At 41.4% G+C, this 27,717-nt stretch overlaps 3 protein-coding genes across 3 annotated transcripts in view; 2 read left to right on the forward strand and 1 right to left on the reverse strand.

The window, feature by feature from the left end:
* Window positions 1–2,535: 2,535 nt before the first annotated feature.
* Window positions 2,536–3,998, reverse strand: dnajc30b (DnaJ (Hsp40) homolog, subfamily C, member 30b; the record flags this gene model as incomplete). Its single annotated transcript, XM_079514234.1, has 1 exon — window positions 2,536–3,998. The coding sequence occupies one exon, from the start codon at window positions 3,996–3,998 to the stop codon at window positions 2,799–2,801; it is 1,200 nt and encodes a 399-aa protein (XP_079370360.1). The 3' UTR covers window positions 2,536–2,798.
* A 721-nt stretch (window positions 3,999–4,719) lies between these two features.
* Window positions 4,720–9,831, forward strand: bud23 (BUD23 rRNA methyltransferase and ribosome maturation factor). Its single transcript, XM_079514235.1, has 12 exons — window positions 4,720–4,921; window positions 5,235–5,272; window positions 5,682–5,777; window positions 6,311–6,393; window positions 7,130–7,226; window positions 7,357–7,453; window positions 7,566–7,616; window positions 7,830–7,915; window positions 8,440–8,485; window positions 8,875–8,936; window positions 9,373–9,462; window positions 9,634–9,831. Exons 1-12 carry the CDS (start codon window positions 4,874–4,876, stop codon window positions 9,686–9,688), a joined length of 849 nt encoding a protein of 282 aa, XP_079370361.1. The 5' UTR covers window positions 4,720–4,873; the 3' UTR covers window positions 9,689–9,831.
* A 1,435-nt stretch (window positions 9,832–11,266) lies between these two features.
* Window positions 11,267–27,717, forward strand: part of stx1a (syntaxin 1A (brain)) — a gene marked incomplete at both ends in the record, with an annotated part of 51,005 nt that continues 34,554 nt past the window's right edge. Inside the window, 2 exons of the mRNA XM_079514050.1 lie at window positions 11,267–11,296; window positions 22,144–22,221. Of these exons, the coding sequence (XP_079370176.1) occupies window positions 11,267–11,296; window positions 22,144–22,221 (108 nt within the window). The remainder of the gene's footprint in view (window positions 11,297–22,143; window positions 22,222–27,717) is intronic.

Genomic DNA, 27,717 nt, shown 5'->3' on the forward strand with positions numbered 1-27,717 from the left:
CTGACAGACAATGGGGAGAGAGATGGTGAGTGACACGCAGCAAAAGTCATCGGGATTTGAACCCACGACACGCTGTTAGACTAGGGGGCCATATCTTGCGCCAACCCTTACCCTTATCCCTAAACTTATTTGCCATTTTTTACTATTTTGAAAAACATTTTCAAAGCTGATCTACGACACATGAGCTTGTAGATCAGCTATTTGAACTATTTTAAAAGGTTTTTCAAAATAGTAAAAATCGCAAATAAGTTCAGGGATAAGGGGTAAGATATAGCCATAGGTGCCCAGACCGCTACGCCAGTGGCGCAGGCCATGAAATGGCAAAATGACAAATAGATACAGGACTCTGTAGGACTCTTGATAATACTCTTAAAGGAGCATTCAGTGATTTGTGTGATTTGGAAAACCACCCAGTCCGCCCCGGTAACAAAATGTGCACATGCACGCTCTACAGTGGGGGGAAGTGCAACAGGCCAACAGCATGTGCACCAAGGCCCGCCCCCACTCGATCATGATTGGAGGAAGGCCCCTCTCATCCTGATTGTATGAAGGTTTTGCCACCCGCCACCAAAACTGAAACTAGGGTTTTTTGACCCCAGGGGCTCACTGGGGACAAGGAGGATTTCCTTATATGGTCAGCACACTCTATAGTAGGGAGGATTATCCAGAAAAAAAGAAAAAATAAGTGATATTTGAATTAAGTCAAATCACTGAATATACCTTTAACTGTAATTCAGAAAGTTATATCTATAATCTACTGGACAGGCTGTATTACCTGGATCAACACACTTTTTGCCACCCCAGAGAATTGTTTAGTAGTCAGTCAGACAATGGAATAAGGCATTGCACTGTTTATTTACAATGTCATGCAATTCAGCCTGGCTCCAGCCCTGACTTCCTAGCCACACCCATTAAAATAAATCTGGCGATAATGGAGTGAAACGAAAAAAAAAATCGGGCTGTGTTATACAAAGCTACCATTCAAACTGAGACAGAAGTGAAGATGCTTATGAAATCCTGTACAAAGCCAAATGAGAGCTACCTTTGAAAACCCTGTTTCATATAGAAATGTGGAATATGCTTTCTTTGGTGACATTTAGGACCCCCTTGTGATCTTAAAAGTCAACTACTGTGGACTGTGAAGGTAAAGGAAGTAGCTTAGTTAACAGTTTCAGAGATATAGAAGATATAGATATATTTTTATTAGCATGTTATCAAACTGTTAACTTATTAATGTTGACATTGTGTCTGTACAACAGCAATTATTCTACTTCATGGACTCAAGACCCCTCAAAAGGTCACAAGCTGTAAATGAAATTCAAAGGCGAATAGTGCTTTAAATGAACACATGGGAGACTAAAATAAATTAGATTTTATTATGTCCAACTGACTTACAGAAACATTGAATGCAATTCTTACTTTGATTAAAGTATTCATCTTAATATAAGAAATACGCAATTTCCTAGTTACACTGTACTAAACTTCCAATCAGTTTTGGGTTTTTACAGTAAAGAGCCAACATACAGGAAATTGAGGGTAAATTGTGCGTTCTTTTTGTTGCAATGATCATATGTGGTTATCAAACAAGTATTGGTGAAGCCTTTACAGTACATTAGTTTTACATGAACACATGTAATCACTTCTACAGTTGCATATCTCTGCTGTCGGGAAGAAACAGCCTAACCTCAATATAACGTTTTCAGGAAATTAAGAAAACCGTATATTTTGAAAACAAATCAATACTGCCTCATCAAAGTTGGTGTTGTGACTTAGTTGCTTTAGCCTTTAGCAGACAGTTTGAGGGTCCAATGGAGTTAAGAGGTTTTGTATTGTCCAAAGCGTTTTTTACGACTTTACATTGGTTCTATATTTTCGAAACAACACAAAGGTGTGTAAAGGGTGTTCAATAGCACAGATTTATGCAAAAAAAAAAATCAAAAACCTCAAAAATGGAGTTAGGTGGTTTCCTCCCGACAGCAACGTTATATACAAAGTTAAACATTCAAGGAGAGTGAAATCTGGCTTTGGATAATTAATCAGAATAATTGGTACTAGTTCCCTAGATGTACACAGACATCTAATGTCATTATTTCAGGTCTCTTATAATGGTGGGTGGTGGCATTACTGACACTTTACAACAATTGCAATATTTTGCCTGTGGTAGTACTAAACACAATAGTTTCACACATACTGTAGGCCTACCTTTTTACATAATTTATTTCTAAGCAATTTAAAAGGCTTAGACCTATAGGGCTTTCACTAAAAACAAAAAGCTTTTAATGGTCTAAAATTGTGCAATATGCAAGTGCATGTACTGAGGAAGAATTATACCTCATATTGTTATGTTGTTCACCTTTTTCCTTATTATATGGCTTAATATTATAGACACAAGATGGCATGGCACAGGCCTGGTATGTATTAGGGTAAAGCTTGGTCTAGTGACCCAAGAAAGCTCCTCTTATACATATACGCAGTATATAACTAGTCTAGGCTCTCTCCCTGCTTTCCCCCCCAAGAACTACTGTACCACCACCCTGAATGTTTAATTCATGTTCTCCCATGAATGTGATTCAATTCAATTTTAATGTGAAGTGCCCGACTCAGTTTGCATCAACAATACAGAATTCCACAACACCGCCCATCTATTAAAGTCCTAACAGACAAGCTTGGTGATGAAGCCTCATTTATATCGAATTGGACTGCGCACAAAGGTGTCGAACAGATTTTCAATGTTGGCATGTGAATGCGTTGTTAGCTTGAAAATCAGTTCTGTATAAATTAGGCTTAAGGGACTGCTTTCAGCTCCTGGTGACACTGATCAAGATTATTCCAGCCATAGCCAACAGCATCCCAGCCGTTATCTCCGTCATTTTACCAAGCTTCCATTTCTTTAAGTCTTTCTCCTGTTTTAGCTTCATCTGCTCTCTCCTAGCCTTAAGCTGCTTCTCTCTCTGCAGTTGCTCCCCATAGTGCGCTTGGTAGAAGGCATCAAAATCAAACATGGGCTTCCCATGGGCTTGGGAGAAACGTCTACTGCCATGTTGCTGCTGGGATCCTGAGGGTTTACTTGTCTCTCTATCAGAGGGCCTTCCAGCCCCCTGGACATCAGACTGGCTCATAATTCCACGGTCATATTTCCTCCTCAGGGTTTTGTTTCCCAGCACGGTGTAGGCCTCACTGATCTCGGAGAATCGCTGAGTGGCCTCCTCGTTCCCCTGGTTCTTATCAGGATGGTAGATGAAAGACTGTTTGTAGTAGGCTGTCTTTATCTGGGACTGGGTGGCATTAGGGGTCACACGGAGGATGTCGTAATAGGCTGTCTTGCTCCTGCATAAAGGGGGTGCATCTGATTTGCTGTCGTTAGTACTCCAGCTGTAGAATCTAGCGGAAGTGGAGGGTTGAAGTGAGTCAGTAAGATGTTTCAGCTCCTTTAAACTCAGCCCATTAACTGACAACCCAAATCTCGACCGTTGCTCTGCTAGAGCAACTTTAAGGATAAGGGTGCTGAATCCTCTTAGTTGTTGACATGATCTGAATAGATCAGGGTGAAGAGTAGCTGCCATAACAATACTTGTTTTATTCCCGAGTGTCACCCTGCCAATCAGGCGCATTTGAAGTTGAGGTTGCACAGCTGATGACCAGTACAGTGTTTTCTGCATGTCCTCTCTGTGTTGAAGGATGGAGGAGTTGACATCTGGATCCAAAGAAAGCAAATCCATAGATGTGTCAGAGTGACAAACATTTAGCAAGGCCTCTTTTTCTTGAACATTTCGTACCCTACAACGTACCGGTATCTGAGTTCTGTATTCTGCCTCCTCACTTGTTGTTGACACTTGCGGATGGTCGGATATAGCAGGCCTATCTTGGACAGTTCTATCTGAGGTACCGTTTGTAAGCAGAAGACAACCATGACATTTGAAGGTGGCGCGATTGTGAGAGTTCCTGATATTAGAAAACCTGTGAGCTCCTTTTCCCAGTCTCTGACTGACCTCTGCCATTATCCCGCGGCAGGACCGTCCGGGGTGACCGACCGCTCGGCGAAGAGTGAAGAAGAAGCAATGGAAAGTGAAGAAGGAAGGAAGGCGGCTCTGGTTCCGGTAGCTTTAGAACCAATGAGGAGCGATGTAAACAGGAAACGAGTACGACAGCAAACCGACCCGGATAGAAACAACACGCTGGATTGTTTATAATATATAATCATACTTGTTAAGAACTTCAGCTGGATGGCGGTGTAACGAAGGCTTTCACCTAGAGCTCCATATATGGAGACAACAGATGCTGACATCAGGTCAATGGTGACACGAATCCACAGTCGACTGGCATCGTCATCGTGACAAGCACCCAGCCGAACCCTATAGTATATAAAGAAGAGATTTAGGGAGAAGCGAGAAGTATTGGCTAAACTCCTCGTGAGAGACTTTATAGCTTTCCGTACGAGACAGGATATTTGGCGTTACAACCTAGCTAGATATTCATCTCAGTGACCCAGACATCGTTGTGTGAGAGATTCCGGTGGTTAGGATCTCACCGGGACAGGCGGACACCACTGCAGCGGGTTCTAACCGGGTTCTAACCTAGACAACCAACCCGTTTGAGACTTTGAGTAGTATTTTATGTGGTCCCTGGTATCGTGTGGTTCGGCCTTGTTGTCAATCGATCATTGTTGGACGAACATTGAAAGTAAAATAATATTGAAAACACCAGTCAGCTGTTCCTTTAAATAAGGGTCGCTCGTGTCGTCTCCTACATATGACGTCACATCACATTTCTTCACGTGTGGACAGTTTTCACTACAACACAGCACAACTAGATTGGATCAGGATGTATGTTTAGACTATTATTTATTTTAATACCTTTCCATTAAGAAAGAACCATGGCCTCCAGCTGTCGAAGGCCTGAGCACATGGCTCCCCCAGAAATAGTAAGTAACACATTAACGTTCTCATTTAAACCAGCATGATTTGAGATGCGGCTAGTAATCAATGGATTAGCCAACAGGCTAACATAAACATTTAGTTGACCACTTTTTCAAGTTGAGATCTTGGCCAAAGCATGTAAGAAAAATGCCAACATCTTGGCGAACATTTAAAAGATAGATAATTATCTTGGGTTGCATTTAGTTTTTAACAAGAATACACACCGTCATCATAACAAGTATTAAACATAATGTAACTATAACTAACTAACTAAACATAATGTAGTCCAATCCCTATAACTGTGTCTCTTCTCTGTAGTTCTACAACGAGAAGGAAGCCAAGAAATACTCCCAGAAGTGAGTAACATCTTATTATTGTGTCATTATATTGTGACTTGACTTGACTGAGTCTGATAAAGTAATGTTAGCCTTGGATCAACACTATCATAGATGTATTTTATTGAGTCTGATAATTAATAATGCGATTAATGTCGAAATCTACTTGATCCAAGTCTAACAAGTCTTAAGGTGAAGAAGACTGTCTTTGAAAATACATATTTGGAGACATTTCAATTGTGCTGTTGCAGAATCTCAATGTCGTATATTTAACTGCACTGTGGCACTTAATACAGTTGTTTATAATAAAAGTAATTTTGTTCCATAGTAAATTAGACATACATATAGATGGATGGATAGATGGATAGATAGCAAGAAACAGTCACATGTATTTAAGTGTAAATGAGACCTTTTTGTGTTTGGTTTCCAGCTCGCGGATGATTGAGATACAAAGTCAAATGTCAGAGAGAGCTGTGGAGCTATTGTCTTTGCCAGAGGGAGAAACCTGTTTCCTCCTAGATGTGGGGTATGCTTTTCATTACTGCTGTTATTATAACGGAGATCTTTGTTATATATATATATATATATATGTAATATATTCAAATTGTATCGGAGAACAACATAAAAAGCTGCAATCCAGAACTTATTTTAATAATGGTACTAGACTACTAGTGTGTTAATTGAATATAACGAGTACATCTGCATTAGTTGAAGGTGGTCCGGAGGAGAGAGGAGATCAGCACACCGTTTTAAAAGCTCCCAAAATAATTTATTGACAACAGAGCGGAAAACTATTTAGGCCTCGTCGGGTATATCAGATATATCTTCCACTCGGGAGAGTTCAAATCATGTGTAGGACATTCATGACATTCATGCAGCTTTCATCAAATTTATTTCACTTGGTCTTTTAGCAGTAGGTTGAATTAAATCATCAAATAGGTGTTTGTTTTGTATAATTAAAAAGTGAAGGCTGCATAACTTCTGTACATGTCAAACACAGCGAACTGTCACATTACATCTGTACAAGACAAACACAGCTGACTTTTCCCTCTCTCCCAGGTGTGGCTCAGGGCTGAGTGGTGACCATCTGACAGAGGAGGGACACTATTGGGTTGGAGTCGACATCAGCACAGCGATGTTGGGTTAGCTTTGCATTGACTATTGTACAAATAGATTGCTAATTCAACCTTCACCTCAGGACTCACTGGACTGTACCGGTCAAACGACTTGTCTAATGTCTACAGTGAGAGACGCCCATGGGCACAACCCCAGAAGGAGCTACTCTGACCTTGTTACCACTAGTTTGGTGGAAAATTCATTCTCCTATACTGCCACCAAAATGTGAAATGCCCTACCAACAGCCACAAAACTTCTCAATTACCCATTCAAAATTCATTAAACTGCCAGAATTGTTTTGCCCCCTGTTCTCCCCTTGCCAAAGTCTTTGGGAAAAAAGTTGTCAAAGTCATCATTGGGAGGATGACGTCCTCATTATAATTGGACTTAGATCATTTTATTTTATCTCCTACTAGCTTGCCCCAGACAGTCAAACAACGCACTCCCTCAACGAGCTCCACATAAGACCCCCTGTGGGAGTGTCATCCTCTGTCCCTGTCAATTTAGTGTAATAGACCACAATTGCCGTACTGTTTTCAAACATATTAATACAGTATACAATCAATCAATCAAACGATGCATGTGCAAAATATTCAGTATCAACCCATTTAAGCTGCAGTGGAAAGGAACTTTCCAGGCGTGGTAGTGACTGTGACCTTTCACAAAAATGTACATAACCTCTGTTAATAATGTTTTGGACACCCAGTTAGTTCAGACTCCAGAGGACCCATCGAGTGAATTTCATTTTCTCTTTTCATGCAGATGTTGCCCTCGAGAGGGAGGTAGAGGGAGACCTTGTGTTGGGGGACATGGGGCAGGGTGTACCTTTTCGCTCTGGCACATTTGATGGATGCATCAGGTAAAAAAACATAACCTGAATAAAAATAATTATGTATCTCCCCCCTTTTACCTTTCAATATTGCATACCTATAATATCTCCTAATCTTTCATGTCTTTTCCCTGTGCTATATTTTCTTGGTCCCTCTCAGTATCTCGGCTCTACAGTGGCTCTGCAATGCAGACAAAAAGACACACAGTCCTCCAAAGAGACTCTATACCTTTTTCACATCTCTGTATTCCAGCCTGGTAAGGTTTTATTGATTCTCATGATGAACTGAAGAGTGATTTATTTCATTATCAAGTTAAACGTACTCTACTTGCTTCATATTCTTTTGCAAATGTGTATTTCATCTTTCAGGCGAGAGGTGCACGTGCTGTTTTTCAGATTTATCCAGAGAATTCCCAACAGGTAAACTCCTTTCATTCATATCACCTGCTTCGAATACTGGCTGCATTGAATGGTGTTGATAACGGCTGATTACGGACATTAAATTCGGAGATAACATCCGAAACCACTCTTCATATCGTACCTTGTGAATGTTAGAAGGAGCCTGTAGTCAATTGAGTGTAACTATATTAAAAATGCATTTACCAAACTTCAGTCTCTCCTCTCTTTGTCTAGCTTGAACTGATCACATCCCAGGCTATGAGGGCAGGCTTCGGTGGAGGCATGGTAGTGGACTACCCCAACAGCACCAAGGCTAAAAAGTATGTTCTTATTGCTTTTTTACATGTTTACCTACATGTTTGGTTTACACTTTTTTTTGCAGCGCCAGTGACGGCTGAGAAAGATTAGTTAATTTGTGTCGGATAAGGGCTTATTGGTGGGTTTTCCGCTAGATATTAAGGCATGTTTAAGGTGTGTTTTAGCGCCGGGGATTTCACCTGGAAGGCTCTATGGAAACACACTATTGAACAAAGTTGAATGTGAGAAAGTGACGTTCACACACGCCAGAAATGAATGTGCGCGACTGTAAAGATGCAACATTAGTGGGGAGGAGGCTCCACTTCCGCTTTATATTTTACTCATGATAGAACTTCCGTTGCTCCAGACTGTAGCATTTGGAAATTGTGAGAGGCAACACGAGACTAACAATGGACTAAAGTTGTCAGAATACCAGTATGACACATTTTTGTGCCTGCTAGAAATTGACATTTAGCTATCCCTTTTCCCTTGTTACATAACTATGACTGAAATTTGCATAATAAGCGATCTCTCTTCTTTCTAATAGGTTTTTCCTGTGTCTGTTTGCCGGGGTAACAGGAGTACTGCCCAAGGTAAGGAGCTTGAGATTTGGTTCAGACATTGGCGCTGTCTATCTTAAAGGCAGGGCAACAGATACTACAGATCTACAAGCGCTACGAGCTTGTATATCTGCTATTTTTGAAAAATCGTGAAAATGTGGTGCAAATCTTTGAATATAGATTTTCAGAGTGAACGCTTTACATAGATTGTGCATTACATTCACCCATTCATACACTGATGGCGGAGGAAACCATGCAAGGCACTAACCTGCACATCAGGAGCAATTAGGGGTTCAGAGTCTTGCTCAAGGACACTTCGACATTAACATTAACTCTGGATGGGAACGTCACGGTTCCCATCCAGCTGATCTACCCCTGATCCACTGCCACATATGTTTTTTTTCTTTTCTTTTTTAATTCAGGGGTTGGGAATAGAAACCTTGCAGAGAGGTGTTCCAAATCAGGTCCAGTTTACAGGAGAAAGGTAATGACACAAGACAAACACTTAAACAATTATGAGTCTTACAAAGGTCTTGGGTCTCAGTAAAAGCAGGTTCAGTTATATCTGCCTTGATGTGGCTGAAGGACCCAGAACAATGTAACAGGGTTGTTGTGCTGTGTGACTAGAAACACTGTCATGTAGTTTTTCCTGCCTGTTTACATGCTGCACTTTGAATTGGTTCCCTTGTTAATAATAATACAATTACACAATGCAGTGTAAATCTGTTCTCTTGGTAATGCATGCTGCATTTGAAATCTGTTCTTCTTCAGTTTAAATCTATTTACACGCTGCAGTTTAAGTCTGTACTGTACATGCTGTAGATTAAAACGGTTTTAATACATGGGATTTTGTAAAAGAACAGTCTGTGGTTTTTGCCATGCTTTTTCACATTTTCTTTCTTTTTTTTCTTCTGGTGAAGAAATCGTTTTAAAAACATGAAAGGAAAATCTGTGAAGAAGGGAAAAGACTGGATCATGGAGAAGAAAGAGAGAAGAAGACGGCAGGGCCGGTAATCCTAACCATAAATCATAGAGACTATACTATAATTTATCTTTGTAAACTGATCATTGTCTTCTATGATAAGCTGCCTTCTTGATTTCAGATAATGACTTTGATAAATTGTTGTCAGCAACCACTGCATATGATGACGGTTATTCTTAATTCTGTTTGTTTTCTGCAGAGAGGTTCGACCAGACACCAAATACACTGGACGGAAAAGAAGACCTAATTTCTAGACCTAGTTTGTTTTGATTTGCCTACATTTGTCCTTGTGAACATCACACCAAGGTTCACCTCTGAACAGTTGAACATGTGATGTCTAAGTGTCAGGACTTCATTTTTGGTTCAACATAAGATTAAATCAAATTTTGAAATACTGTCCTGTTTATCATTTATGAACACTTGGCATATTTATGGAGGGATCCTCCTTACAGGCACAGGCATGTAAAAAATCAAGTTAGACATAAAGACCTGTACTCAGAATGCCACAGAATTTTAACACTTTTTATTATGAAATGTCTAATTTCTTGCCCATTTCATTAAATAAGATTTTCATTATGCCATATTGGAATGCAGTGTTTGTATTTAAGATGAACAATCTCCCTCATCTCAAGCACATTTTATTTATACAATTTTATAACATTTATCTAGAATAAAATAAAGCATTTTGAAATTACCCCCCTGTAAACAGACTTCAACTCAAAAGTTTGTTAAGAAGACAGGAGAGTAGGCCAGTCTATGATTGTCTGAGATGTATTCAGGAGCTCTCATAGTTTTAAAATAATAAAACATATTCAATTTAAGTCCCCTCACACCTATAGCCTATGCAAATTAACATAATTCTACATCCATTCAAACTTGGGGGAGGGAATGTGGGAGATGGTTATTTCAAAGTATGAAAATTATTTGTATATACTTTTGAAGTGGTGTCATAATTAAAACGTAAGTAATGTTGATATGGCACACTATCAAGACATTAAAATACCCTGCTAGAGCATAATGCCCTAACCTAACCTGTTGAATGAATGCATGGATGGACCAGTTCAGATTTCAGAATCCGACAAGCTGATCAAGCTGTATGTATGCCTATCTATGAATCTGATTCAGACAAGACAAGAATCAGTCAAGCTGTATCTACGATTCGAATATTTTGAATATTTAATAATGACTTATACAGAATTAATTATATTATTACATAAATGCTAATAACTGATTGTATTATTAGACAGCAATCCACATCACTTGTAAACTGCAGGGGTCGCTCTCGCACCGTGACCAAGTCAAACGTCGATCCAAAACTCAGTTCAGCTGGGCGTTATCTGAGAAAGAGGACCTGTTTGGTCGATAACCAAATCAAAATATATAAGTAGTAGGCCTACTGTACTGCAGTTGAGTTGGATTTCTGAAAGGAATTTTTAAAGCTGGAATTGTAACCGAATAATATCCACCGTGACCAGGCAACGGCAAAACTTAACATCATTGTAGCTCTGGTCCATAGACTATTTGATTGAAAAGACTAATTAAGGAACTGTTCCATGGGTTAATAGCAAATGGCCTCTCATAACCTTTTACGCGCGTCACCCGAGTGTGTAGTCTGCCTCACCAGTCCTTCATCTACCTAACGGATGGGGGAAATGCTCCGGTAGCCTGCTGCTGAAAGCCTGGTGACGCGAGGTTACTTTCACTCGCATTCTCACAGCTGTTTGACACCTTTGGTCGACCCCGCCTCACATTGTTCACCGATCAAAATTAACTCGACACATTACCCTGCAGACATCACCTAACGGAACTTGTTGCAAAAGCCTGATAGAACCATGAAAGACCGCACGCAAGAACTTAAACACGTAAGTTACCGTTTAATTTTTCATTTAATAGCCTAAGTACCTCAATTATCACTTATCAGTTTAATCATAATTGTTCTCACAGTGGGCTACAAATCACGAAACAATTATGACAATACATAAAAGTAATTCGTTTGTTGAATAGTTGGAACAGATTGCCCTGTTTGAGCAACAGCTGGTGACTTTGATTGATTGAAGTAGCCTATTTATTATCAGTAGGCTATCGGGTACATTTCAAAAGAAATCACAAGTCAATACAAAAACTGTTCCTATGCATTACCCTTGTTTACAACAGGGTCCACCATTTTCAATTCATCAGAAGACACACGTGTACATTCTGCATAATGTCTACATTTAAGAGCCATTATTTTGGACCTACTGTAGCCTATATTATTATTGTTTTAAGCGAATAAAGTCAACGTGGGATTTAAAGAAAAAGTCTAGCCCAATGCCTAAAAAATAGTTATTTATTAAAACAATGTTTCCGCTCGCAAAATATCGAATATGCTGCTGCACATAGCTATTTTAGTCTTAGGCTTTGAAGCTTATATGTATTCGATCTGATCATTGATGTGTTACTCTCCACTATAATTCATCCCATGAGAAAAGGCTAATCCGGTATTTATTTTGGCAACATGGTCTTCCAAAACATCTTTAGTGTTTCTGGGATAAAACAGCATAGAGTTTAATGATGCAAATGTTCAAATTCTGACAAAACTAGGATTGTTAGTCTCACTATCCATCTATTGATTGACTGAAAATTGTATAGACAGTTTGTAGAATGGTACATTTCAAAGAAAGTACAGGTCAATAAAATAAAAGGATAAAACCAGAAAAAGACTTACATCAGGTGTTCTCCATTTTCAATTCATCAAGACATTTAAAGACATGTAGGCCTACATCTATGCAAAAGAGAAATACAAATCAAATAGGCCTACACAAATACAAAGAAAAAAAGGAAATATGTGAACAGTATAGAAAATCACACCCGTGTGAAGTGTCTTATCATCATAATTATGTCATAGCCTACATCATCTCATTCTGGCCAGGCAATAACAATTGGCATCCTCACTTTTGTCTTGGATGTTTGGTAAATGGTAAATGGTGCATTTATATAGCGCCTTTATCCAAGGCGCTTTACAGAGATTGTGCATTACATTCACCCATTCACACACACATTCATACACCGATGGCAGCGGAAACCATGCAAGGCACCAACTAGCACATCGGGAGCAATTAGGGGTTCAGTGTCTTGCTCAAGGACACTTCGACACTAACTCTGGGGGAGCCCGGGTTCGAACTGGCAACCTTGCGGTTACCATCCAGGCACTCTACCCCTGACTGAGCCACCGCCGCCCCTGATGTTTGGACATGAGGGCCTCAAAAATAGTGCTCGAGAGCGGTTTTGAAGGAGGCTAGGGATTCACATTTCTTAATGGCTGTTGTTGGGCGTTCTACATTTTAATGGCATAGGAGCGAAATGAATTTAACCCCTTGTTTGAGCCAAATCTGGGTTGCACGTGGTTTGTTGAACTCCCTCTGTAGTATTTTTGGTAGGTATGGGTATCTTGGTGGTGTAGCCGTGTAGCGAATCTTATAGACCAGGCCCATTATTGCAAGTTGCTGTACTCTGTCGTCAACCCTAAAGCCCTAATCACATCACAAAGGGTCACCATGCAACTCCCTGGGTCCAAAGAGTTGCAAGGAGTTGCATGGTGACCCTTTGGTGTGGTTTGGGCCATTGAATTCCATGCGTTGAATCACTTGGGACAACGTGGGACGACACACGTCAACACTAAAACGGTCTTGACCCTTTGGTGTGGTTAGGGCTTAAGCCATTCCAACCTATTAAAATGAGTGAGGGTGAAGTGGGTTCTGGGAGTTTGGCCAAAGTAGTAGCCTGACTAGTTTGTTTTGGGAGGTATTGAGCCTTGTTTTTAGGGCCTTTGAGATGCTGCACGGTACCATGAGGTGCTGTTAGGATCTTCAAAGTATTTTTGCTGACCAGTGATGAGATACTGTACAGTGTACAGGAATCGTGTTCTTTGGTTGACCTTTTAGATTACATGGGTAGCTATTTTATCACAGGAAAGATTTGCCTCCAGGATGGAGCCTAGGTAGGTAATCTTGTCTTTTTGTGATATTTTTGTCCATGCTAGAAGGTTTTCTTACCTTTATTTGTAGCTGTTACGTCCCCACCAAAGAGGTCCAGGTGTTATTTTGTGCAAAAGCACATTATTGGCTATTTCCCCTACCATAATCCCTCAATTAATTGAATTGAATTGCATTGAATTGAATGGGGCATTGGGGTGTTGTGCTAATTCGCTTATTTCCATTGCTCAAAATCTTTGTATATATAATTTTGGTATAATATACCTATAGCCTATATTATAGGCTATACTCTCTTCATAATGTAAATAGTATCCAAAGCAGCACACATTACTACTTATTTCGATGGAAATAAGCAAATTAGCAACAAAATCCAACCCCATTGAGGGCTTATATTAGGGGAAATAGCCAATAATGCACTTTTGCACAAAATAACACCTGGACCTCTACAAATAAAGGTAAGAAAGCCTTCTAGCATGGAATTCTCCTTTAACTGAGAAGCCTTGCTGAGATTATATTCGATCCAAAGAGAATGGATTCAGTTTTCCCCAGGTTTAATGATATAATAATGTTATCAGCGAGCAAGGTGCCAAGATTAGGACTGTGAGTCTATCTATCTATCTATCTATCTGTCTGTCTGTCTGTCTGTCTGTCTGTCTGTCTGTCTGTCTGTCTGTCTGTCTGTCTGTCTGTCTGTCTGTCTGTCTGTCTGTCTGTCTGTCTGTCTGTCTGTCTGTCTGTCTGTCTGTCTGTCTGTCTGTCTGTCTGTCTGTCTGTCTGTCTGTCTGTCTGTCTGTCTGTCTGTCTGTCTGTCTGTTACGTGTGTGTGTGTGTGTGTGTGTGTGTGTGTGTGTGTGTGTGTGTGTGTGTGTGTGTGTGTGTGTGTGTGTGTGTGTGTGTGTGTGTGTGTGTGCGCGTGCGTGCGTGCAGTGGGATGCTGTTTGTGATGTTGATGCATAATGGTGTGTATGTGTGTGTATTTGAGAGAGAGAGATCCTAACTGCCCTGAGTCTCATTGGAGTGACAGGCCGTTGTCAGTGGTGATTAAACCAGGGATGGGAACAATTCACACCTCCTCATCTCAGCAGAGAGAGAGAGAGAGAGCAAGCTATGAATTGGTCCCAGGGGTACAGTAGCATCGATTTGGCCTTCCCTACACAGCCCCTGTAAATTGGGTGTCTATATTTATGTTGGTCAAGATGTGTTAGCTGGTCATGTTGAGATGTTGAGAGAGTCAAGAAGAGAAATGCCCTGGGTAAGTCAAAAGTAAAAAAAATCACCAAATATCCAATTACCAATTTACCCAGCCACCAGGTTAACATCTTGAGCAGGCATGCTGTTTTCCAGCAACACAATGCGTGTGCGTGTGTGTGTGTGTGTGTGTGTGTGTGTGTGTGTGTGTGTGTGTGTGTGTGTGTGTGTGTGTGTGTGTGTGTGTGTGTGAGACGCGTTTTGATGACGTCATCGCAAAAAGGTCTGTCGCACCGACGTGAAAAAGGGTTATGGGAAATTGAGTCCCTGTTGTTTACAATGGGAAAGTTGCATAACAGCGCGCGGCTGCCCCGTCCTGCCTGTTGTTGTGGTCGGCACTTTGTAATATTGTTCAACACTACAACAAGCGATTACACCGTTTTAAAGTGGATTTTCATGACAAGCAACTCGGCGATCGGTGCACTGGCTGTTCAAAGGTAACTTTAAACATATGCAGTCTAGCCTGGAAGACGGTTGTTTAATCCCACCATTAAAACTATTACCAAGGCCTGGGCCGTGGCACCGTCCAGGCACCTTGGCTGGTGATCCAGTCTGGCGGTGTGCCGCGGGTTCGAATCCCGATCCCGACGGCCTTTGCTGCATGTCTTCCCCCCATCTCTCCCCATTTCCTGTCCATAAAATATATAAAATAAAGGCAAAAGCCAAAAAAACAAAAAACAAACTGTTACCAAGGCAGCCCACATTGTTGTTGTTAGTTCATTGGTTGGGAACAATTCATGTCCACGATGTCAGATGACAAGGTCCGACGTGGCGATGGTTGGCAAGCCCTGAGTGGTCCCAAGAAGTGATGATGATGATGGCGTAGTGACATAGCCGTCACAAGATGGGAAACGTTGTCTCATACAGCTGAATACGTTGTCATGACAACGTGTTGATCTGAAACATTTTGCCTCAATGCCTACTGATTACTGCTATAGTTGGGTGTTTTTGGCTGTCTCCAGTTTAGTAACAAGGTCAAGTTATCTGGTGGGTATTTGATAACGCGGCAGCTGCGTGCCGACTTAACTCAAAACATTGCCCTGTAATATTCCAGCTAACTGGGGAAAGGACCGTAAGCAGTATAGCGACAGAAAGATATACTAAGAGTGATAGGCCCCCGAAATACGAACAACAGGATGGGACAAGGTGACATGACATTAATTAGGGATGGGATGAAAACATACTGTAGTTATGTTAGACTACTGTAGCCACAAACAAGAAATAGACTAGAGTGAAGGTAGCCATGAAATGAACAGCAAAGTGGCAAACTGGGAAGTTGCGGGAACAAACATACTGTAGTCACAAACATAGGGGACAAAACAACAAACAGCTAGGGGCTAGGCCAAAGTTAAAGATGATAGAGGGGACAAAACAACAAACAGCTAGGGGCTAGGCCAAAGTTAAAGATGAGAGGGGACAAACAGCTAGGGCCTAGGCCAAAGTTAAAGATGATAGGGGACCTACTAGGGGCTAGGCCAAAGTTAAAGATGATAGGGGACCTATCTCGGAAAAATATGAGTGAGAGTATGACCAACTTCATATGGTGTGTAAACGCATCAATTTATCCATCAGTATTGCCCTCCTATTCTCTACCATCATCTTCTTCAGTAATAGCCCTCTCCTTTCCATCCTCTCGGTAATGATAGCTTCCTCCTTGTCTGTGATGTTCTGAATGAATCAGATGGCTCCCTGCTCCTCAAATCCATGCATCCTCATTTCCTCTCTAGTGGAACCTTGTTAGAAAGTGTGTGTGTGTGTGTGTGTGTGTGTGTGTGTGTGTGTGTGTGTGTGTGTGTGTGTGTGTGTGTGTGTGTGTGTGTGTGTGTGTGTGTGTGTGTGTGTGTGTGTGTGTGTGTGTGTGTGTGTGTGTGCGCGTGCGCGCGCGTGCGTGCGTGCGTGCGTGCGCGCGCGCTCGCGCGAGTTCCCTGTCTCTGTGGAGTTAGAGTGACACATTAACTAAAAGGATTAATGTAGAGCACTAACCCAAAGGCTTGTGTCTGTCTGTCTGTCTGTCTGCGTGAGTGAGTGTGCGTGCGTGCATGCGTGTGTTACTGTGTACACAGGTTGGTGTTTGTGTGCCTCTTCAACTCTCGTGCACTTTAATCTTTCATAAGCCACTTGCTTCTTTTTCTTTATTTTAGTTCTCTTGCCTTATTTATTTGGTTGTGACTGGTCCAAAAGAAAAGGCTTTGAGTCTAATAAAGGACAAATATGGTTGTTGTTAGTTTCGCGAAAAGGGTGGTGCTATAGCACTCAATTGAAAATGCAAATTTTGAACAGGCATAGCTCAAGAACAGTTTGGCCGTCAGCAATAAAACTTCGATACACATATGCGTCTCCTCATGCCAAGCAACTTTTGTTCAGATTTTTGACCTCTGACCTTTAGATCATCCATCATTTTGAATTATATGAAAAACAGTCAAAATCGATCTATCTGGACATGTACAACAGCAATCAAGCATATCACAGTCTTTATGTATTAATTAATGCTGTTTGAAATTATAAACTAACTCAGGGGTTGCGTACAGAAGCAATATGGGAGCTGATATAAAACATGTGATATAAAACCACATTCACCACATGGTTTCCTCGAGAATACACTCATTTCCACCTAGTAAGAATACTTTACACAGGTAATCAGTCTTGTGTATATTATCGAGAAACACTTTATGTCTCCAACTAGCTCTGGTGAAATTGCCTTCTTCTGAACATCATATGAAAAATATGAAGGTAATCTATATCTTACATTTGCTTGTAGTTCCTCTGTGATGTGCACGTTGTTCGTGAGGGTTGTGTAAGGCCACTGCCTCCGTTTACAGAAGTCTATAGGATCATTTCCTTGGTCTTTCCAAGGAAGAGGCACCATACCGAATTGACGGCTGTTCTCGTTATGTGTGATAGATGAGAATTTATCTGGGCTGGGGGCAATTGTTTTGGTTATGAAGCCATTGACTTGCACATAATCTGACAACATTCACATACATACGTTTATCAACACAAAACAGATTGCATTAATGAGCCATGAAATGAGTGTGACCAATCCTCTGGCATTTCACCAGAGACCTGTCTGCCTTTTGCAAAAGTTCCACTATTTACTGTTGGCTAGCATGCAGTGTTTGCATAACAGTTATTTATTAAATGCATGAATTGATTGCAAATTCAACAGATAAGCACCACAACATCTATGCACCCGTAGGTTACACTCTGTAACCGTGGCTATCTTCCTGCACCAGTGCGTTCCAGCACTGCACATGAAGCAGTTCTTTACGAAGAAGAAAGCCTCTCACATCATTCTGTACTAGTGTAGTCCTTTTATATCACAGATTCTTGTTGGAGTCTTGAGATGTAGTTAAACACAAATGACGTTTGACCTCATTAGGACCTCCTAAGTAACTCAATCCATCATTTTCTAGTGCTTGTGTCAGAGTGGAAATGAATAATAAACATTGATGATGAAACATCTGAGATGTAAAATACCAACTGCCCTGTTCTCTCTGTCACACTTTGATTCCCTCTTCCTCTCCATGTGAGTTCTCATTTTATATGTTATCACTCTTTGTCTCCACATTGTTTTTTATACGCTCTTCCATTCCTCCACATCATTCTCTCTCATCTGATTTTCCTCATATCTCTATAATTGTGTTAGATGGTCATTGGCGCTTTCATGATCCTTCATGGTCAGTGAGTCACAGGGTTGGTTGCAGTGAGAATATATTCCACAGGGGAAGCAGGATGTGGGGATGGAAAACGCCATGTCTCTCTCTCTCTCTCTCTCTCTCCCTCTCTCTCTCCCTCTCTCTTTTCCTTGTCTGCTGTGATCATCTATCATTAGGGTTTAATGAAGGCTTTATGACATCTCCTCACTCAGTCCCACCAGCACTGTCAGCAGACACAGCTGGACCTCCCATGCAGCTCTCCAGTCTAACCCAGAACAGACTGCTAGGAACAAATAAATGACTATATGAATATCTCCATCAGCATGCGAGATAAGCGTTAAATAAATGACTATATGAATATCTCCATCAGCATGCGGGATAAGCGTTCTTGTGCAAACCTAGCTGCTGGCAAAATGCTAAACCTGGAACCTCTTTATTCGATGAACCTAACATCACACCACTGTCTCGGTGGAAGAGATTGAAAGTTTGAAACACTAGCCCTAAATTGATCAGTGTCATACATTACATTACACCATTTATGTTATAGCTGTTTGTAAATGGCCACATTTAAACTGAATCCCTTTGATTACACTGAATGAATGAATGAATGAATGAATGAAGAATGAATGTCGACACTACCAGCCTGCTTGCAGCAGCTGGTTAAAACAGTTAGATGAGATGAGCTGTGGAGGCAAAAGAGAGATTGAATGAAGAGGATCGGATATTGGATCAATGAAGGTGAGGTCGGTCTTGACAAAGGGTAGATGAAGGGTAGTAAGGATGAGGGTAAAGACAAAGTGAAGGAGGGAGAAGTCAGAGGTAATTGAGTCCCTGTTGTGTGGGCTAGCTAACAAGATTGTATAGAAGCCGAGTCCGGAGGCAGAAGGAGAGAGAGAAAGCGAGAGGTAGGACAGAATGATGGGCAGGGAGAATGAGAAAGAGAGAGGTAGGACAGAATGATGGGCAGGGAGAATGAGAAAGAGAGAGGTAGGACAGAATGATGGGCAGGGAGAATGAGAAAGAGAGAGGTAGGACAGAATGATGGGCAGGGAGAATGAGAAAGCGAGAGGTAGGACAGAATGATGGGCAGGGAGAATGAGAGGGAAAGATAATTAAAACAAAGTTGAGAATCGTTAGGAAAAGGAGAATCGCTAGCAATCACGACAAAAAACAAAAAATAGATATCATGGGGGGCCCTATCATAGGGGGGCATAATCTGTGAAAAATGTGGGTTATTATTTAAAAGAATATTCCTAAACGAAAAGAGAAACCAAAAGAAAGAAATGGAGCTGTAGCTGGAAACTTCTCCTTTGGTCCACCCATTCCTGGGACACGCGTGTGTGTGTGTGTGTGTGTGTGTGTGTGTGTGTGTGTGTGTGTGTGTGTGTGTGTGTGTGTGTGTGTGTGTGTGTGTGTGTGTGTGTGTGTGTGTGTGTGTGTGTGTGTGTGTGTGTGTGTGTGTGTGTGTGTGTGTGTGTGTGTGTGTGTGTGTGTGTGTGTGTGTGTGTGTGTGTTGCTAGGTGACATTGAATGTCACCTAGCTGTATTAAAGTAATAAATCTAGTTATGCTCCCTGTTGGTTCCCTCTATCTGTCTGACAGAATTGTATGAGTAATTTCTATCTGCTAGATTAGAAACTGCTTGGATTTTCTGCCACACAACGCTATGATATGGAAAAGAAGGCTGATGAAGCAGGATTCCATATGGACACAATTGTCTTCTTTACTCTCTCCCCTAACTTTCTCATCTATATACAGGACTTTGCTTTTGCTACATGTCATGAACTGTATGATTGCTCTTTCTCTTTGCTTACTCTATGCTGGCAGGGTGCCAAGAACAACTCTTTAATCTAATAAACCATATAATCAGACCACCACTCCTGCCATGCTCTTTTATCCAAGTGTGAGTCCCAGAGGGGGCGAGCAGTGATGATGAGTTATCGCCTACGAGGGCCAGTATGCCTATCTGCATTCTCCCTAAACATGTTATCTACATGTGTGGGCATGTGTGTTTGTGTGTAGCTCATAGCATCTGCTTGATTGGAGAGACCTGTCCAAATCAATTGGGTGAGGACAGAATGAATACCAAGCCTTATTTTCTCTGCCTCTCTGGTTCTGCTGGGGGGCTGGTTGCCTGAGGCTTTTTTGTTGCACTAGTCTACTCTAGAGCAAAGCCTGTTAACTACAAGGAGAACCCATGCACACTCCCCTCTTTTTCCTTTTTCTTAGCTTGTTATAGTACAGTGAAGTGGCGGGGAGGGTGAGGTAATAACATGCAACACAAGTCTTCAGCTGAATAAAACGGTGAGACGGTGAAGCTAGAATAAAAAAATATAATAACCACAGAGCAGTAGAGCGGTCATTATCAAGAAATAACACGCCGCTGAACCAAGCCGTGTAATAAACCATAGTATCACAGCACCTTGAAACTACAGGCTACATATTGTTTGTGACACCACCGGAGCTCCTTTCCCATATATACCTACCTACCCCATCGTCAAAAACAATCCAAGGCACGCCGTTCAGTAAAGTTTAAAAAGCCATTAATCAGATTGACAGTCTGTGGTCGCTATAAAATTATGCATGTGTATGTGCATGTCATAATTGTAACTATTGGACCCTGATGTAGGCTTCATTGCCAAAACTCGTAGGTCGTGCCACTGATTTTCTTTGAGTTCACCCCTTCTTTTTGCACTACTACCACAGGGGAAGGAATTGAATTTATTTACCAAAATACCAACTAACTAGAAATGCACTCTGCACGCCATGTATGGCCTACTTGTGCACAAGCAGAGCACGCCATGAGGTGCACTCACCACTGCTGGTACGACTGCTGCTCTGAGTCGTGAAGCTCTCTGCTGTCTGTCTGGGTATGACTGCTCTGAGTCCTTAGTTACGTCACCAATAATGGTGGTCCCTTATTGGCTGTTGGAGGACACCGACATACATACATACATACATACATACATACATTAGGGCTTTCACTTCTTGTGATTTGTACTATCTGACTAGTTGCCTAGTTTACTAGTCGACTCGTCAACTAGTTGTTTAACTACCGATGTAAAAAATATTTTTTTTTTATTTTTTTTGTACATTTAAAAACTGTACATTGGTGACTATAATGTAGCATTCTATCTGATCTTGAGGCCTACAAAAACGGGGAAAAAAACGTTTTGTTTTTTTATTTCTTTTTTTTATCAACTCGTCAACTAGGACCTATATGGTCAACTAGTGGATTTACTAGTCGACTAGTTGAATAGTCGACTAGTTGCTTAAAGCCCTAACATACATACATACATACATACATACATACATACATACATACATACATACATACAGTACATACTGCGGATAGGCAGCCAATTGGGTGATTAATGTGTAAAGTGTGCACAATGCATGATGCCCCCAGTCTTAAACCTCAGTAAATAAAACATCTAATGATGCACAAACTTGGACACATCGAATCATTGGATATTTCTGGGTCTTGCAGCAGATACCCTCCTACAGGCGATCCAAGGCTGATCAGACCCTGGCCTGTCTCCAAGTGGCATGCTACAGTACAGCCCCCACTAATACTATCTCTTGGGGTTCAGAGACAGTCAGTGGGGAAGATGGCTGATAAGATGTTGGCGACACTAAGAGGCTCCAGGCGCGGTGGGTTGGCCTGGAGCCCTTCTTCATCTGACCAGAAGTGTGGAGTCCTTCTGTGCGTTGAATACACATCATTTGCTCATAATCATGTTGATGTCGTTCTCTCTCTCTCTGTGTGTGTGTGTGTGTGTGTGTGTGCGCGCGTGCGTGCGTGCGTGCGTGTGTGTGGAAGGAGGGGAAGGAGGGGAAGGAGACAACCGAGGTGGAGGATGAGGTGGCTGTGGGCATGGAGAAAGGTTTCATGGATGAATTCTTTGAGCAGGTGAGACTCTCTCTCTCTCTCTCTCTCTCTCTCTCTCTCTCTCTCTTTCTCTCTCTCTCTGTCTCTCTCTCTCTATGTTGCTTCCACTGACTCATTGGATGGTACATATTTTACCATCCATTTGGTAGAGCACAGCATCATTAGCATGGGTATTATTCCCATGCTAATGATGAATCTAATCTCTGTCCTTGGGGAGCATGGATATGATTTATAGCTATCGATGTTGTTGCTTGTGTGGAGTGGATCGTTTTGTGTATTATTTCATTTCAAATGGCCATTATTGATTCACACAACACAAAACAATGCTGTCCATTTCTATCCCTGAATAGGAACATTGACCCACAATTCCAACTGTGTAATGTTTTCCCAGCCTTTGCATTATGTATGATTATTTATTTCAACTGTATGCACCGTGTTCTCTAAGAACAACTCATGTATGCATTTGGCATTTGTGAGTGAGTTTTCTTGTACATGCTGTGTGTGCATATGGTGGGTACACAAAGTGAACATCGTCAAGGCTCTCAGACAGGCGGCCTATTTCAATGTAGCACCAATTGACGTCTTGCCCCAGAGAGACGGAGTCTTGCTGTGAATCATCAGTCATATGGAGCTAGGTTAACTTCAACATGAGACAGGTTGCTCTCTGAGTGGTCTCTCTAATTCCATTTCCATCTCCCCTAGTGAGTGGCTTAAAGTAGATGTACAGGAAGGATCATTTATTGGGGGCCCAACTTCCTGAGAAGGCTGGGGTCCCTGGGTAAATGGTGCCGTGTCATTGTTCTGATGGCACATTATTCCGTTGGTCCGACTCGCCCCATTACTAACCCTAACCGCATGCAAAGCCATGTAGTCGTAGTAATGGGATGTTGGAATTATAAAGATACTATAGGCCGTTGCCTGTTGGGAACACAATTCTCGTTGTACTCATACTCATACATTGTCAGTAGTTGTCTGTGCCCATTTAATCAGTGCCGGCTCCAGGCACACATCATTTTTCCAAAATGGGCACTTTATTCTTTCAACAATATGTACAACAAATTCTCACCGTCCTATACAATAAAGACAGTGATGCGTACAATTATGCAGATCTATGTATCTTTCTGTCTGTCTGCCTGTGTCATATTTTTATTTTTTATGTTTTTTTTTGCGGCTTTCGCCTTTATTTTATATGTTTTGTAGAGACAGTAGGCTGACAGGAAATGTGGGAGATAGATGGGGGGGGGGGTGACATGCAGTGAAGGCCGTCGGGATCGGGGGTCGAACCCGCGGCACACTGCCAGACTCGGACTACCGGCCAAGGTGCCTGGACTGCTGAGCCACGGCCCAGGCCTGCCTGTGTCATCTTTATGCCATATAATGGATTTGGAGTCCATGTCAGACATGCCCAAAATATTACATCAGCCCCCTATCTCCCAGGAACCTAGAATTAGAATTAGGCAAACTGCTGTTGGACAACAGCAGTGCTGGGAAGAGAGGAGCAGATGTAATCCTTAACTAGCCTCTCAAAGGACTCCTATGTGCAGACTCAATATGTCTGCATATTTGTGCGGGTTTCCATTTCCATTTCTGGTTCACAATCACATCACTGCCAAACTGTCTGTACAAATTTCCCATCTGTTGGACTAGAACTCATGAATGCAAAGGGAGAGAATGAGGGATCACAGGGATCATAGTATATTTTTAGAGAACAAGGGCGTATGGAAAGATGGAGCGTTTGAAAGTAGAACGGTGTCGAGAGAGACATACAGACTAAGGTACAGAGGTAGAAAACGAGTGATGGCGAGGATAGCAGCTTGAGGGGGTTATGGGAGGGAGAGTTGGAGTAATCAGACTCGCACCCCAACGGAGCTTGTTAATGAACAATTCAGTGGAAAACTTGGCAGGTCGGCAGGCAGCTGAGAGACCACTGTGATCTGCTGTCCTTCACTCGCAACATAAACATTACCCTGGAGATGTGCATAGTACCTAGTGTATGCCAGTTACAGTATGCATTTGTCCTTTTCTGCATATATTTGCGTCATGAATGATGTGTTTAATAAAGAGTAATTACATCACTGTGCAGTGTTTGCATGAATACTTGTACTCTCCATTTGACATTAAACAGTTTAGAGGAAGATGGATATTTTGAAAATAATTTTGCAACATTGCAGATCTCTTCCTCAGTAACAATGGCTATGGGGTTATCAGTCTATATAATGACCACAGATGGTAGATGGATGCAGTCATAAATGAGACCTGCAACTTCTGCGAAGGCCCTTGGCTGCAACACCTTTACCTATGCTCTTTCAGGGCTTCCATCTCGTGCGCACGCACGCACGCACGCACGCACGCACGTGTGTGTGTGTGTGTTTTACAAAATCTTTTTGTTTTTGGACACTGAGATTTTCTGCATAGTAAAATCATCAGTCAAAATGTAGTTATGGATGCATCAGGATCCATTTGAGTCAATTTTTACACTCTACAAAATAAAAAATGAAAACAGAGGATTTTACTAAGTACAAACTGAGGTGAGGCTGAGAAACATACTATGACTCAAGGCAGCTTTATTAGGCTTCATCTGCTTGGTGACCCCCATCATCACCACCATTCATCAAACTCTCTCACTTTATAATTCGTTGCACTTTCACATGTCTTTCACAGACAGAAACGGAAAGGGAGACTACTGCAGTGCACACACATGCATGCACGCACGCACGCACACAAGCATTCTTCACACAACACACCTGGCACTTGTGTCTCCCTCTGGTCCTCGTCAACCAATTAAAAAATACAGATCCAATCATCAACTAATTAATGAGATATTGAAGACTAATGACCTGGATTGAGTGGTGGCAAGAAAAGCAAGCCAATCTAAAGAATGTAAGGAACTATGGATGGAGGTATAGATGGAGAACTACAGAGCCTAGAGTTTGTATAGAGAGAGCGAAGGCGGAGGGGTGGAATACAAATGGAAATAATAATACTTATAATAATAATAATAATAATAATAATAATAATAATAATAATAATAATAATAATAATAATAATAATAATAATAATAATAATAATATAATAAACATTGTTTTTATAGCACTTAAAAAAGGCAAACAGAAAGCAGGACAATGCTGGGAGATAAAAGAAACAGATTTATGAATCCACATGAGGTGCTATCTTGCAACAGAGCAGATACATGGACGAGGAAAGTGATTGATGGAATGACAATGATGGATGCAGATATTGATGAGTTCATTGCCAGATGTGTCGCCGCCTGGTTCTTCCAGACAGACAGCACAGCCTAGGTGGTAGCAGGTGTGACACACTGTGACAGGGACGATGGCGGTGGCTGCCTGGCTTATTTTATTTCAAGAGGCCATCAAGTAGGGTAGTAGGCTAACTGGGCAGGATGTAGCTAGCTCTTATAACAATCATTAACAAATGCAGGGCTCTGGAATGTCTGCTTTGTTAATATTCGGGAAAAGTGGCAAAGGAAACGTGGCAGTAGAATGCCAGTCCCCATTGTCTCCATAAAGCGCTTCACTTGTACTCTCTAACTCTGTGTTTTTGAATGAGTATAAATGTATTTATCTATTTATTTGTCTACATGCATTGATAGAGAAGTCAATTGAAGCAGGGAAGTCCTTTGTTAATTCACATATCACAAGTTAAACGCATATCAAAATGTAATATATTATTAATTTCATATATATTTGATTTAATCTCATCTTGCAGTTCACCAGTTCTGCCACCAAAACAGATTTCTCCCCTGCTTTATTTGTCATAGTGACAGACAAGTGAGAGAGAGACGGGGAAGGCAGGACAGAGCGAGACGATCACATTACATCCAGCAAAGAGCCTTGGGTTAAATTCAATCCTGGGCCAGCTGCAGGAAACCTTATTTTAGTTACTTATTTTATGCTCTTACCAGGTGAGCTCTAGCCTGTCCACCATCTGGCTCAACTAGGCTTGCTTGTTTTTTGAAAACAGCTATGTGTAGATTCTGTCTGAACACAAACATTAAATGCCATTGACAATGAATGGAGAATTTACGTCATATGTGTCTGAGCAAATCGGCTGTCGGTATGTCAGTGGAAATCCTTGGCCAATAAGGGACCACTATTATTGGTGACGTAACTAAGGTATGTTTCAAGGTCGGTATAAGGCCAATAATGGGTCTAAAGATAGAGCGCCCCTGACTTCACACAGTTTTCTGAGAAAGAATCCTAAACCTGGAGCTTAATGGATGCCTGTTGGTAGGCCCTACTGTGTAAAACTACAAAATACATACCCTTTTAGACTAACTTCCTTAACCCATTCTGGGCGGGAACCCCTTTAGGTGTTCATACTACAGTATGTACAGTATTCAAAAATGACAAAAATGTATGCTGCTATATAAATATTTGAAGTTTTTCAGAAAAAGGTCAGGATTTAGAAGGCTTTTTAGAATCGGCTTCAGTACAAAATGGGTTCACATTGAAATCTCATTTCCTATTTAGGTCATGTGTTGTAAACACACAAGTAAGCACTGGCCTGTTTTGAGTATTTTCACTTCCAGTGAGTAAAATAGGCCTACCTGTGCTAATTATATTCTTTTTTTGTAAATAGTGATTGTCTGGCTGAAAGGGCCGAGGTGGCAGCCCTCATAGACTGGTGCACTTCGAATAACCTTATTCTAAACCTGGCTAAGACCAAAGAAATTATCTTTAATTTCCGGAAAAACAAGATTATGCCCCCATCCCTGGTTATCGATGACCAGCCTGTTGAAAGGGTTGACAGTTTTAAATTCCTTGGCACCACTATATGCTGCTCCCTGAAATGGGAAGTTAACACTAGTAACATCTTGAGTAAAGCCCACCAGAGGCTTCACTTCCTACGCCTCTTAAAGAAGTTCGGTGTGACTGGGGAGGCGTTGTTTCACTTCTACAGAGCCACTGTGGAGAGTGTCCTCGTCTTCTCAGTCTCAGTGTGGTATGGAAACACCACCGTCTTAGAGAGGAAACAGCTGGAAAGGGTGGTACGCACAGCGCCAAAAATCATTGGCCTTGACCTCCCATCCGTCTCCTCTATCTACACCATACGCACTAAGCGCAGGATGCGTGATTTCTTTCTACGTCCGTGATTAGACATGGTAACGCCCCGCCTGCCTCTGATTGGCCTACCGACACTGCCCATCTTGCCTGTCCTCCGAGATGCAAGGGTACTCCGTGGTGGGAAATAATAGTACAAGAGAATGGCAACACGCAACAGTAACTTGTAACTTTTGTAATTTTTGTAGAAGAGGCAAACCAATATTGTTTGTACTGTTTGCTTTGATTTAATAATTGATTGAACAACTATGATTTGATTTGGCTGTCTAATAGTACTAATACTAAAAAGATAAAGATCAAGGGAAAAGAGACCTTTTTACAGTACAATAATGTTTCAAGTTTACACATGTAGATGTATGCAAATAAACAGGCCAGCGGCATAAACAATATTAGTTTGCCTCTTCTACAAAAATTCTCGCGTATTATTTCTTTA

The sequence above is a fragment of the Electrona antarctica genome (assembly GCF_951216825.1).
Source record: "Electrona antarctica genome assembly, chromosome: 11".
NCBI lineage: Eukaryota > Metazoa > Chordata > Actinopteri > Myctophiformes > Myctophidae > Electrona > Electrona antarctica.

Bases quoted from the DNA above. Each gene is read 5' to 3' on its own strand.
- bud23 (XM_079514235.1), top strand. From the start codon at position 4,874: ATGGCCTCCAGCTGTCGAAGGCCTGAGCACATGGCTCCCCCAGAAATA. The intron at 4,922-5,234 runs GTAAGTAACACA...TCTTCTCTGTAG, and splicing joins ACATGGCTCCCCCAGAAATA to TTCTACAACGAGAAGGAAGC. The intron at 7,454-7,565 runs GTAAGGTTTTAT...TTCATCTTTCAG, and splicing joins CATCTCTGTATTCCAGCCTG to GCGAGAGGTGCACGTGCTGT.